This window comes from Aethina tumida, chromosome 3 (assembly GCF_024364675.1).
Source record: "Aethina tumida isolate Nest 87 chromosome 3, icAetTumi1.1, whole genome shotgun sequence".
NCBI classification, from domain to species: Eukaryota; Metazoa; Arthropoda; class Insecta; order Coleoptera; family Nitidulidae; genus Aethina; species Aethina tumida.
Genome location: NC_065437.1, coordinates 20,016,658 through 20,031,170, shown reverse-complemented (window position 1 = coordinate 20,031,170; position 14,513 = coordinate 20,016,658). Strand labels below are relative to the sequence as shown.

Here is a 14,513-nt window from a genome sequence, read left to right as displayed (position 1 = left end):
GTTAGTAATTTGCCATTTGCAAGGAAGCACAAAATAATGTGGATGCCAAAGATTGTCATTGTGCCGTTATTGCATTAACATTTGACATTTCTAGACTGACTATGCTTTTAACTTCCTTTCTTTCTCTTTCTTTGTATCCTAATTAGATAACAGTTTCTCGAAAGATAAAACATTTCAGGGCAAATACAGGAATGGTAGTCTATAAGTGCTCTCTAATCTTTGCCTTTTTATCGTGTTATTATGAATAATAATGAAAGCGTGCCCATGTGAGATTATGTCACATTATAATACCTTTTTCCGATATTTAATTTATTTTCAATCTATTTAAATAAGAGTTCCGGGTAACATATGAGTAAGAGTGACAACATCAAACATCAAAATCCGCAAATCCTCGCCGTTATTCACCGCTAACGCGTCCTGGTTTTGGTTGCAGGGATGCGTTGCCATTATAAGCATGACATGGATAATGTCGGTGACATTATTCTCAATTCTGGTTCTGCCACGTGGCGGTTTTTACTTCAATCCTACTGGAATGATGGCCTGCGAGCCTTTTTATACTCGCTCCTCCATTCGGATATTGGCTGCATGTGGCTTCTATTTTCCCACAACCATGATACTGATGTACTGCTACGGATCAGCGTTTCACGTCAACAAGCTACGACTGAGACGTGCCGGCTGCAACACAATAGCCAGTCCTGATGAGTGCAGTGCTGCTAGTATGGAAAAGGTAAGTTTATCTAAACTATAAATTAATAAAAGTTATCTGTTCTAAATGAAAAATTAAAGAATCCTATGGTACTTTAATTACCATACAAATTAAAAATACTAATAGTAAACTTTTCAACTCATATATGGTATTTATTGATTAGGATTTGAATTTACAAGCTCTCTCTGAATATTAACATCCTTTATCAAATTATACATTAGAACACGATGACACAGTTGTAAGCAAGCAAAAAGCTTCATATCCTAAACATTGCCAATTTATTTTCTCAATAGAATTTGCATATCAATACTTTCTGAAATGTAGCCTCATTCTTTATCGAATACTTCCAGACAGTAGCAATTCTTTATACATCGTCGAACAGTATATATTTGACTGTTTTGTTATGTTTCCTCTCGCATTTCGATACATAGTTTTCACGAACTAATTCCACCAACAAGTGCGGTGGGGCGTAACATTCGTAACTTAGAACAGATGTGAGAAATTGTTTTAGTTGAAAATTTGTTGTAACGTACTGCAGTTTTACGCGTTTGCTACAGATTTACTGACAATGCATTTACGAAAAATTAAGCTATAAATTTTTGTCGAGTTTCACTAACCTTTTTTAAAGCTCAATGTGTAAAAGGCGCTCTGTCTAAAATTTCAAAATACTGTTTTGTTAAATGCTACTTTTAATTTACTTGCAAAAATAACACACAGAAAAGAATTTTCATTTAGCATTTATTTTTTGTAATAAATTTAAGTGGTTATATTGTTGTACAGTGCACATTGTTTAAACTTCATGCAAATATGGGTTATTCTTGTAGTGCTCAGATGTCTTTATACTTACGGAACCAAATTTAACTAACTTCAGAAGTTTTTATTACGGCTATAAAAACACAACTTCAATATCTACACTTATGTACTTTGATATAAAGTAAAATCTATCCCTTGACAACAGTCAAAAGTTGGCAAAACTTATATTAAAAAGTAAAAAATTGCTTTAGTAAATTGTTTAATTTTATGTATATTTAATATAATATTTATATTAAACTAAAAATTTATGTTTGTGGTACATAAAAGATTTAACCAAAATGTTTATTATGTAACATGTTGGTTTTATGAAGTAAGAAGCAATTTTAAGTCTTATGATAAATCCGCTTTACCCCCACATAATTCCATTAGGTAAATACATAGTGGAAACTAAACTTGACCTTATAAAGGTGTAATATTTTAAGTATACATTATTATTATGAATTAATTTAATAATAAATGTAGTGTATATTAACTGATTTAAAGAATTTATCGACATACCATGTTGTAAACAGAAAGCTGTTACTATATCTTATCTTCACATTGTTAGCTTAATTTTTATAAAACTTATCAGTATTTAAAATAAATATGTAGACTCACTCGTGTTTAATCTTAGTTAAATAAAGTTGGTTACCACAAAATGACTACGTTCAGTGGTCTAATTTTAATTAGTTTTTTACTAGGATATTCACTTGGTAAACTTACAAATATTTAAGAAAAATGATATGTGTTATGCGTATTTTAGCTTTAAAATGTTACGTGTGTACGGGTGAAGAAGGATGCCCGAGTATCAAAGAGGAAATAAATTGCGAAAATAACTCATTAAAATTTTTTAATAGAACTATATTTTCAAGTTTATTCCCCCTTTTAGACGGAGTTTCTTCATATCATTGTGCTTCATATGAAATATTTAATGGTAGGTACTACGAAATCAATGCTGTAACTTTAAATTTTATTATAAATTTTTAGATGATGTTAAAGACTCTGTTATTATGGGATGTTTCCTTGATAGCTTTACATGTGAATTAATTGAAAAAATATTCGAGGAAGATAATACAGTGGTATCGAATTGTCGAACTTGTTCAACAGATTTTTGCAATGGATCAAATATTCAAACAATTGAATTTGCTTTACTATTATTTACCTTTATATTACTTATTGGGATATAATAAATATGATAGAGCAATAAAATATTAAAGATTAAATATAGATACGAAATGTCAATATTTTTTTACTTTTAATGCGTTGTATCCTGAAGTCTTCGAATTGAAATTAGATAATTGAAATTAGATACAAATATTTGCATTCATCATAATCTTAAGTTTATTTTAGTTATATTAAATTTAATGTTTAAATGAATTGTCCGACAAGTTGCATATTCAATTATGTATTGAATTTTCAAAAGTGAAGTAATTATTCAATAGTATATTTATTAAATATTAAATATTTAAATAAGTTATTATGTATAATATATAGAAAAATATGTATACTAAAATTCCACCACTTATTTCAAAGGAGTCCCAGATATCACACAGTACCACTTACTTGAAAGTACAAAACAGAAGAAATTAAAAATTATAATTTCAGACAACATCTCTTTCGTGTAAACATTTAGAACGAGTGAAATTTTAATGATTTTAATTACTATTGATATCATATATTTTAATGATTCAGACATATTCTTTTTTTCATCATCACAGTAAAACAAAATATTTCACATTTGGAACAAACATTTACAAAAATGTGATATTACCGTTGTAACAATTCTGTTGAAAACAACCGTTAACAATGTAAACTTGGATGACATAGAAATGTGTGGACTTCCGCTACCGGTACTTATTTTTCAAAAGTTTTGACCCTCTACTAAAAATTTACGTTTGACCTCCCTCCACCGTGTCGATTTTTTAATAACACTAATTTAAATATGCAAAGAGCTCAAAGTTAGGCCGAGCTATGAATATTCATGTAAAAGTTTATCTGACATCATATTTCATTACTGTCATTGTTATTCATACTCTAATGATTATAAAAATTGTTTCTGATATAAAGTATAATTTATGTCTCATTGTTAAGAATTTTGACAGTGCCCGTATTTATTGATATCAATGTACTGTAATTTCATCGGGATAATATTAAAATGAAATTATGGCATATATAAGTTTAAAGAATGAGTCAATCTAGTTTTTTAATATTGATCAAGGAATAAAAACTTTCATAGATAAAACGGCACAATGTAACAAATACTGACCCAGTTATTAGGAAAATAAATAATTCTTTTTGTGGCAATAATAATAACAGCTACTAATATAATATTTTATAAAATACATAACTATTAAATATCTATTTTATTATTAATTTTTACAGGTAATTTTAAATAAATAAAATAAATATTTATACACAAGTCCTCAGAAATGTTAATAATTTAATTCGCGACTTTTTCGACAACAGTTAATGCCACAAATTGTATGTAATGGTCGTCCTTAATATCTAATAATGTGTTGTACTAATTACACCTGTTTGACTGCTTAGTCGGAAGTAGTCAAAAAATGCTGGTGACAAATATTATTTTAATATTTTGTTGCTTAATTTATTGTCCTGTATTAGGTGTTGTAAGTACTTAGTGTGTATAAAAATTGTAATATAAATACTATATAAAATATATCAATATTATTTAATACAAACTTAATACTTAATAAATTCACTATTTAATTATTTATTAAAATATTAATAAAGAAAATTGAAACATTTCATATTTATATTAATATATAAGTTACTTTGAATTTATATTCAATATTGCATTTTGTAATGTTCGTTATAATATTGTAAATTAATTAACTTTTACAGTTATTTTAATTTTTTATATAAGCTTTTGTATTGATAAATCACATTGCTGTTGGCAACATATTGAATGCTATGTTTATGTAATAATCTAATAACTGATAAATGCTGGTTCAGGTTAGTTCATGTTCTACGTAACAGTGTCGCATTAGACGGTTGATAATTTTCATACCTACCTTCAGTGTAATCCTTATTGTCTATTTTCTCATCTAACTTTAACATCATTTATATTTTGAGAATTATGGAAATTCAAAGCATTAAACTTAAATTGGAGATTGATACTGTTTACCACAATGTTGAATTTACAATGTACATTTTAAGATATTATTGAATGTATTTATCATTTTTATGTCGGGTAAACTACAAGGCATCAACTAGTATTAAGTACAGATATTTCTTATTAGAAAATATTTCCTTGGCCGCTTAGTGGATTTCTACTTCGGTTTAGAAATAAATTGAATCAGTTGCTTTTAAAAAGGCAATATCGCGTTAGAATACTGAAGTAAAAATCAGATAAATGGAAAATGTCATTAATGAAACTTGGTAAAAGAACATTCCTAATATACTATAGTTAATCGTTTTTCAATAGAAGGCGCCAAATATTCCTCAGCATATTGGCAAAGAACTCTGGCGAATCTCCAGATTAGGAAAATCTATAATTACACTTTCTTAATCTTTTAACAGTTTTCTTAGAAATAACTTAGGTTAGGGCATAAAAGGGTATATTAATTATGGATACATGGTATTTTTATTTTAAATGTAATTATGTAAAACTACCATACGTCTTTTTGCTTATTTGTTAAATTAATTAATTCATTATTATAAATAATATTCCATTAACGGCAGTAAATTTATTATTACCTAAATATAATCGAGATTGTTTTGTATATGGTAATATCAGATATGTGCTATAATTTATAGGATGGCAAGTACGTCCTCATTGAAACTGAACAATACCTTTTACGGAAATCATTTATTTATAGACAAATGGGTTATGTCGTATTTATGCAATTATATAATTTCAATTAGTATTTATTTTAGATTTATTTACATAAATATATACTATTTCTTACGTATATCAAGTAGTCCATCAATAGATATAGATACACATGTATAAATTTTTATTCATTTCTGATTGATAATAATATTAGTAAGAGATGGATGCTCTGTGATAAACCAACATATTGAAATTTTCTAGTAGAGGCTGTTTACACAAATCCCTATAAAAGGAACACATATAAAAAAATAATTCTTTCTAGTCTTTACGACTCAAGTGTTTTGGTATTCTTGTAGGAAATCTTCTTTCCACAATCGAAGTTATAAAAAAACCACAACGGAATAGTTTTCACGAAGTCATTGTAGGGCGTTGAACCGGTTTTTTAGTATTCATAAAATCGTGGATAGGATTCCTACGACAGCTTAAATAAGCAGTTTCCTTATTCCAATTTATTTTTCCGAGTGACCCATGAAAACAAGATTTATGATAATGCAATTTAAAATTTTCATTTATTTTGAAACTTAACAGATGTTCAACTACTAAATGTTGTACAAAGTAACTTTTCCTAGGCACATTTATGTCAACGTAAAGATTAATTGCGGAATATTCTTTTAATAGTTTTGTTACCCGGCGAAGCTTACGAGTACGTACTTTAGACTGTCTATGGTATTATGCTCTTGAGTAAGATATTCCCTTTTATAGGTTAATCCCGATCTACACTAAATATTATCCTAAAGGATTGTCATAAAATCTTATCAACTCTTCGTACAAGGCACGCCAGAATATCCTATCATTTTTCGATAATTTAGGGCACGTTTGTTGATCGTGAGGAGTACAATAATGAATAATGAAATTTCCTATGTGTTTTTTATTGAATGCGCGATACCTACTGGTAATAAAAAGCCCTCAAAAACAAATAGTCTTTATTGCGCATTTACGGATATGAAGAATGTTCCTTCCTTTATAGCCGCTGATATAACAAAATGCAAATCCTGAACAGAAAACAGCAAAGTCCTTTTTAAATCTGTTTGATACTCGGCTTCGTTGCTGTTTTTATCTGAACGCCAAAACATTCCACTGATCTAATCGAGTTGCTAGCGAATTACACTAGCAAACAATGTTCACAAATAATATGTATGTTTGTTGACGTTAATTTCTTAATCTAGTCATTTTATATTTGAATTATTTGATTTTGTAATAAAAGATACGTATGTAGTTTTTATATATTTAATTTTGAATAAATAAAATTGCAACTAGTATTTGGAAAGCAGCATATCCGTAAATAATAAAAGACATCATCTATTTTATTTATCCAACAATTTATTTGAATTTCCATCAATTTATACACAATAAAAATCAAATATAAATCGTAAAACGCTGTAGTTTTATTTCGGTTGGATTTTCTTCTCCTTATACAGAACTTTATTGAACAGAAACATAACGCGAATACTTCATATGAAGTCATTTCTAAATATGAATAATAAATAAATTGTGGATATTTTTGTGAACCCAATTTAATATTTTTAATATTTATTAAAAATATTTTCCTTCTTGCTAGTCAAACAATTTATATACCGCATTTTTCGTACGACCGTCTCAAACTTTATAATGAACTTACGCCTCACTTTTATTTCTTTTTTGTTGTTTGAAGCTCTTATTATTTTACTTACTGTAAAACTTAATATAAAATTTACAGTTTTAGACGTATATGTATACGAAATTAAATTGTTGCAGTTAGTGTCACAAGAACGAAGACTGAGCACGACTGCATCCCGAACAATGGCTGCCATGTCCTTGGGATTCATTGTTTTCGTAACACCCTGGACCATACAAGAAGTCGTTGCAGCTTGTACTGGCTCCCGAGCACCTGCAGCTCTTGATTTCCTGGCGACGTGGTTGGCTTTAAGCAACAGTTTCTGGAATCCATTCCTCTACTGGCTGTTGAACAACCACTTTCGACGTATCAGCAGGGAGCTTTTATTCACAAGGGTATATTTTTATTAATAATTTTACCATTTTACCAAAGTTTATATATGTTTAAGACTTTATATACTCTCAATATTATACTATTATCAAAGTAGTAGTTCTTATGCAGTTCATCTTGGTCTATAAAAACTTCCTTACAGATGTAGGTGTTGAAGTTAAAAGGGTATAGAACCATTATAATAAAAGCATTTTCACGTAAGATAAATTAAATTATAAGCTGGCATGCTATATTAAACCAAGACCGATATTCGTTTAAACCCACATCGGAAATTGCCGAGAGTGGACCTAACACTTTAATATTTATTTGTGTGAGTGCTATTCTCGGCATTTATTAAATTTTGAGGTTTTATTATAAAGATATATTTATTATTTTAAGCGGGAAAGGCTCTAGTAATATTTTCATTTCAAGAGAAAGGCAATAAAGTTGTTTCTGTGGTTAATATAAATTTTAGATTGGTTTAATGAAAATAGACTGCGCGTCTGAGGTTATAATGTAAAATGTAGTGACAATAGAATGGAATTTTATTGAAAATACGATCATTATCTGAGAAAAGTGTTGGCGAACTAATAAAGATTGACCTAAATATAAAATGGAAAACATTTAATATTCAAATAACTGCTACAGAAGAATTTTATTCTATTAATTTGTAATCAACGAGCAAAATAACCTTTCAACCTCCCTTAACTTTATAAAATGCGTCAAATTCATAACAATACTATTCCATTTATTATTTTGTGGATTAAATATTATCTGTTAAATTACATTTGTACTCTATTTAATATAAAGTTTTGACTGGCCAAATGAAAATAGACATTGCTCCGTGATATTACTTCGAAGGTAATAATGGAAAATTACTTCAAGTGACAATAAATGTTTATGTTGGAAATGTAACAGAAATGTTATGAAAGTCTCGTATTCAGTTGTGACTGGGAAATCTAAAAATAACAAATATTCCACTTAAAGGGATTGATTTCATTGATGTGGACAAGTTGTTTAAAATTGTTTAATGAAAAGTGATGTATTAGCTAATCAACTTTTTATATAATTTGTTATTATTATTATTATTATTATTGCATCAACCTTTATTGGTCGTATGTTAAAGTGCATTTATCAATTTGATAGTGTTTTTATATGTAATTTCTTTGGAAGTAGTAATTTCACTAATTTTTTGTTGCTATTTGCTGGAATTTATTTATAGACTAATGTCCTATTTTTCATTGGTGGAGAAATAGGTTCCTAATATAGCTTTTGGGATATTTTAGGGGTACGAGGTCAAATCTAGAGAAACAGGGACGTTAGATTACGAAGATCAGATACAAACAAATTATATTATTCACTTTTCTTTACAGTTCTTTTGCCGGAAATCCCGCGAGCAAAAGCTCCAACAGAAACATCAACAGACCCATTGCTGCAGCAACAGCAGTTCGGGCGTGATCGCCCACACTCAGAGTTGTGATTTAGAACGGCTCTCCGAAAAATATTGGGGCGAGATATTAGAAAGAACGCTGTCGTCCAGTTCGCTGCACGCTCTTCAAAGGGCATACTCACAACCCAGAATGGATCGTTGCAACGGCCTACAAGAAATGAAGGTCTTCGATACTGCCGTACCGGACTTATGAAAGTTGGACAAGACTACGCAAACATTCGACATGATTGCGGTCGAGAGCATGGGAAGCTCTTGCGAGACCGACACATTGTCCAATTGAATGTCTGCGCAGTCTTTCGGAGTTTTTATACATTTTTTGTAAATTCGTAATCCTTCGGCGAATTTTGTATTGTAACATAATTAGCTAAGATTTACGACGATGAAATGTTGAAATCGTAAACTATTTTTGGCAGATCCGAAATTCAAAACAGGCAATCTCATTAAAACATTGAAAAAAATGGTATACATAGTGTAAAAACGCACAATTAATTAACTAAAGTAGAATGATTTCAAAAGGACGTCAATAGAATAAATTATTTTTACTGTTACATATATTGACAGTCAAAAATGTAACACTCGTAATAATTGTAATGTTAAACAACTAAAAGTTTTCTAAATACATTGATTTCTTGGCGTTTTTGTATTTCTATTTTAGAGTGTATAATGTAAACCAAAATATTGTTAAAATGGACGATATTATTGTAGATAAACAGTAAGTGTCTCTTTGTTATTTAAGACATTTTTGTATTATACGTTATAGGGAATACATATAATACGTTTTCTTTTTCAATTAACAAGCTGTGTTTAGAATCATTATTTTCTCAAATTTTATATTTAATTTGAAAACAAATTATCAAATATTATTGTTAGAAATTATGGATAATTATTGTTTAAACTCTCTTCATTTTATATTTAAATAGATTTTTAATTGTGATATATACTTTGTTACTATTTGTTAAAATAATTATTCAATATATTTTATTTTGATTATAAATACATGAATAACAAATGAGATCGGTTATTATTTTAAACCAACCTTTTTCAGAAAAAATTTATTATACATATTACTGGGAAACGTTGACCTAAGTATTTTTAAGGATGATAAGATGATTTTATTGACAATAGATATCTCTCACACATACTGGATTATTATAGAAAAAATTTTTAGATCAAATATTATTTTAATAATTATCATTATTATCCAGAGAATATATGACAATATACATGTCTTTTGCAAAAAATAGAATAAACATATTTTTACCAATAATCCTATAAAATAACAGTTCTAATATGCTTATCTATGTCTATTAGATATTATTTTTAATATTTAAATTTAATTTGTCACTTTATTAATTTATAGGCCAGTTAAAATATACTTAATATTTTAACACTTCTTAAAAATTTCGTCTTAGTTGTCAACTTCTAAAAATACAAATAGTCATAAACAATCATAACTCAATCAATCATCTTCACAACTTATTTAAATGACGAGGTATATTTCATTTAAAATATATTACTATTTATTATGTTAATTTGTTACATATAGATAAAATTAATATAAATTTTTACTTAATTGTTACATATTCACCCTTTAAATTTATACTGAAAACGTTTTATTCAGTGGTTTCATAATCTAGTTGAAGATTTAAGTGAATATATTAACAAAATTTATTATCCGAAGAGAAAAATATTCATCAAATTCGATCATATTTTAATCTTACTACACTTGACTGGTAGATAGTATGCAGGTGTTTGGGTTTTTGAGTAATTCATAATTATTTGGTTTGATATGAGTTACAGGTGTTTATGGGAAAATGTATATAAATAAGCCACATTTTTGTTTTTGTATAGTCATTTCATAGTTTCTACTGTACTAATAAAATACTCACCATGATGTATTATTTGGCTATTGTACTTCCTCTTGTATTTGCCCAAGTTCTGGGCGATACACCAGTGACCCAATGTAAGTATGCTAATTTGCTTTTCGCTTAAAATATGAATAATATATGTACTTTTTTGTTAGGCGATAAAGGAGTTTTGCCCACTTCAATAATTGTATCAAACGTTGGAAAAGAACCATGCACTACATCACCATGCCCAATAGATCCATCAGGTTCAATTGAAATGTATTTGAACTTTACAACTCGTAAGTAGTCTCATTTAATGTTTGAATCCAATTGATGTATAAACTATTTTATTTCAGCTATCTACATGGAAAGTCCTTATCAGCAAGTATATGTAGATTTGTTGGGTATGAATTATCCATTTATTGACCACGATGGATGCAAAAATTTGCAAAACACCGTGTGCCCTCTTCCGGAAGGAGAAGATGTTCAATATCATTTTTCAATGTCTTTGCCAGCTAAACTTCCTGAAGTGAGTATTTAAAAAATTATTAAGTTATATTCTGAACTACTGATATATTTACTATTGTTGCAGGTAACAGTTGGCTTGAAAGTATACTTACAGCCAGATGAAAATACTACAGAAGCAGCGGTGTGCTTTGGAGTCTCAGTTAAAATCGTATCTTAAGTTAAATAACAATTAAAATGTACCTAAGGTAGACAACTATAGTTCTATTTTTTAATAATTGTGAAATATATTTATACAAAAATATAATATTTATATTGTTTTATTTTTTATAATTATAATTTCTAAAATACTACGTTATTTATTCGTATTTAACGACACCAATAAATTGAACAACTTTACAATTAATAAGTTTTTCTCGAGGAATTTAAACACATCCCATAAATCAGAATTCCAGCAATATAACTCTATATATCATATTTTGAAAATCTCATTAAAATAGCTGAAACAAACTAATGTTGCTGTCTTGGCTTAACATCCACAAGACAAAACTGCATTTCAACAAACTATAAAATGATAAAAATACTACATAATTTTAAAGTTCAAAGTTTATTTTCAAAACATTCGTTTCTTGTGCATGTAATACTACAGCACAATTGCCAATTACGAGACCTATGCTTTGTTGACCTCTTGAGGTCCCTCTCGTGCGGAATTAATAATTAATATTTATACAGTAATGAACATTTTTATTATTACATTTTTTCTATATTAAATAAAAAATCCTAATTATTATCATTAATAAAGCAAGAAAAATATTTAGAAATTATCTCAAAATTACAATATCGTATAACAATATTATTTATTTTATGAAAATACGTTTAATTAGTAATTATGAATGATGTAATATGCGGAAATAAATTGCACAGGTATATTTACTTAAAAACTGGTGCTTTATCTTGATCATTATGCATATGACTTATTTTTAAGTAAAATATATAAACTAGTTAAAATATGCATTGTAATTTTTAACAGTTCTTAAAAATTTAGTCTTACAATTAGTTGTTTTACAATTACCATGTCATCATATATAAAAACACATTATCCAATGTTGTAGAGGGCAAGGACACAAGAATAGTGAGTAAGGATTAAGTATAAAAAAGAAACCTAGGCTCATCCACACATCAGTTATACTTGGTTCCTTACGAAATACAGTATGTGTGCAAATATTTTATTCGTTTGTGCTTTATTCTGCTTAGTCCCTACATTTGGTTTAGAGCTGCGTGAGTATTTCCATTATTCACACAAAATAACTAAAAAAATATTAACAAAGTAATTATCTTATTTTACCTCAAAATAAATCAGATTTACAAAATTTATGATTAACTTTGCGAAATAACAAAACATTATTACTTACTATTCTAAATTTTAACAATAATTTTTGTTTTAGCTGATTATGTGAAACGTTGCAGTCAATCTGATCCAAAATTAAATGAATGTGCCAAATCTAGTGCAATTGCCGCTTTACCAACAATAATCAAAGGTAATTAAATTTAATGTATAAACTTTATTAATTTAATCAATTTATAGGTTTGATATTAAAATCTTTTTTATTTGATGTTTCAGGTGATAAAAGATACAATACTCCAGTTTTGGATCCTCTCCATTTACCTGAAATTAATTTTGATGCAAGCCAAAATTTACATATAAATTTAAAAAATGTTGTATTATCAGGTTTAGAAAATATTGTCATCAAAGACGTCGAGTAAATATTATTCTTTAAATGTTTTACTCCTTTTAAAATATTGATTTAATTTTAGATTTGCACTACAAGACAAGCGTGTTAAAGTCACAGTTTTTACGAATTATATAAATATTTTTGGAGACTATGACATCGACGGAAAAGTTCTTATTTTGCCAATTAAAGGAAATGGACCCGCCAATTTGACATTTTGTAAGTACTTAGTAAATGAGATACGAGAGTATATTGGGAAATAATATAATAATGCATGTTTACAGTCGATTCCACTTTCGTTTATGAAATGAAATATGATTTAGTGAAAAAAGATGATGGAAAAGATTATGTCTCGAATATTACTCCTTCCATTACCTACAAAATTGGCAAGGCACATTTCAATCTTGAAAATCTGTTTAATGGTGATAAAGAATTAGGTAAGTCATTTACACTTTATTGTGCTCGTTTATTTCCCCAATTTAATTCAAATTTTATCTTTTAAGGAGACCAAATGAACAAATTTTTAAACGAGAACGAAAAAGAAATTGCGAAGGATTTGGCACCATCAGTACAGGAAGTAATTAGTCGCATCGTCACATCAATTTTAGATGGTTTCTTAACAATGGTTCCTGTTGAAAACATATTTTTACCATAAATATACATGTTAGAGTGGTGTAGAATACATAAAATAAAATTTGTAGTAAATTTTTGAATATATTTTAAATAAAATGATGCCAAAAAAACTTCAAATTCAAAGCATTTTTCTTCTTTTTTAGGTATAGATATTTCAATAATATCAATGCACTGTTACTTAACATATCCTCTAGAAACTTCGAAATAGTAGTTAGTTATTAATAAATGGGATATATAATTAATAACACATCTAATCAATTTCTGTTTTAATCTTACTACACTACTCAGATTGAGTCATAGTTAACTTGTCTGCGAAAATGTATCGGTAATTCATTGATATTTAGTTCGATATGGTTTATATCAAGAAACAGGTGTAGACGAGATAATGCATGTCAATAAATCAAAATTTTCCTAGTATTACAGTATCAATAAAATATTCACCATATGTCACGTTGCCTTTGAGTCCAGGCTCTTGGCTTGCTCAAACGAAAAGGACAGTGCTGTACTTTACGAACGTAAATCTCCTGTAGCTCATAAAATATAAAAATCACAAACACAACTTTATTGCCAGATGATAACCAGACATTTTACCGTTTTTCGTTTATATCAAGTCTGGGCTAAGATCTATGCGCTACAACGCTAGTCCAATAGATTTATTAAGCTCAATTGAAATGTATTTGATCCTTATTACCTTTTTAAAGTTTTTTTCAATCAATATTACATGATTTTGTAATGAATTAAACATAAATTTTGTTTCCACTTTTACTTTTTTATGAATGAAGGTAGGATATTTTATAATTTATTTTTATTTCATATAATTACAATAATAACAAAATGTGAATTATTTGAAAAATATTTTATTTTTCTTTTTTTGTTAATTTACTACAATTTGATATTTGAATATAAATTAAGGTCGTTGGATCCACAAGCAAAAATAAAAATATTAAAAACAAATTATAGTAAATTTATATCTATCTACTTTCATACATCATAATTTTTTTCATATGTATTTAAGACTATTTTTGATCAAATAATTGATACGAAAACTATTTATTTAAAAATATACAATATAAT

At 27.8% G+C, this 14,513-nt stretch overlaps 3 protein-coding genes and 1 long non-coding RNA gene across 4 annotated transcripts in view; all 4 read left to right on the top strand.

Annotated features, from left to right (window-relative positions):
• Positions 1-9,554, top strand: part of LOC109596660 (trace amine-associated receptor 1) — a 32,328-nt gene extending 22,774 nt beyond the window's left edge. Inside the window, exons 4-6 of the mRNA XM_020012236.2 lie at positions 434-727; positions 7,086-7,340; positions 8,688-9,554. Coding sequence (XP_019867795.1) covers positions 434-727; positions 7,086-7,340; positions 8,688-8,957 — 819 coding nt within the window. The 3' untranslated portion in view covers positions 8,958-9,554. The remainder of the gene's footprint in view (positions 1-433; positions 728-7,085; positions 7,341-8,687) is intronic.
• Positions 2,142-2,742, top strand: LOC126264888 (uncharacterized). Its single transcript, XR_007547484.1, has 3 exons — positions 2,142-2,211; positions 2,262-2,432; positions 2,486-2,742. It is a non-coding gene; the product is annotated as an uncharacterized LOC126264888 (long non-coding RNA).
• A 1,070-nt stretch (positions 9,555-10,624) lies between the features above and the next one.
• Positions 10,625-11,322, top strand: LOC126264980 (mite group 2 allergen Pso o 2-like). Its single transcript, XM_049964881.1, has 4 exons — positions 10,625-10,727; positions 10,788-10,910; positions 10,968-11,140; positions 11,204-11,322. The coding sequence occupies exons 1-4, from the start codon at positions 10,655-10,657 to the stop codon at positions 11,294-11,296; spliced, it is 462 nt and encodes a 153-aa protein (XP_049820838.1). The 5' UTR covers positions 10,625-10,654; the 3' UTR covers positions 11,297-11,322.
• A 961-nt stretch (positions 11,323-12,283) lies between these two features.
• LOC109596663 (protein takeout-like) lies at positions 12,284-13,467 on the top strand. The gene is made up of 6 exons (XM_049964878.1): positions 12,284-12,354; positions 12,522-12,614; positions 12,698-12,836; positions 12,892-13,025; positions 13,091-13,243; positions 13,310-13,467. The coding sequence occupies exons 1-6, from the start codon at positions 12,288-12,290 to the stop codon at positions 13,459-13,461; spliced, it is 738 nt and encodes a 245-aa protein (XP_049820835.1). The 5' UTR covers positions 12,284-12,287; the 3' UTR covers positions 13,462-13,467.
• Positions 13,468-14,513: the final 1,046 nt, after the last annotated feature.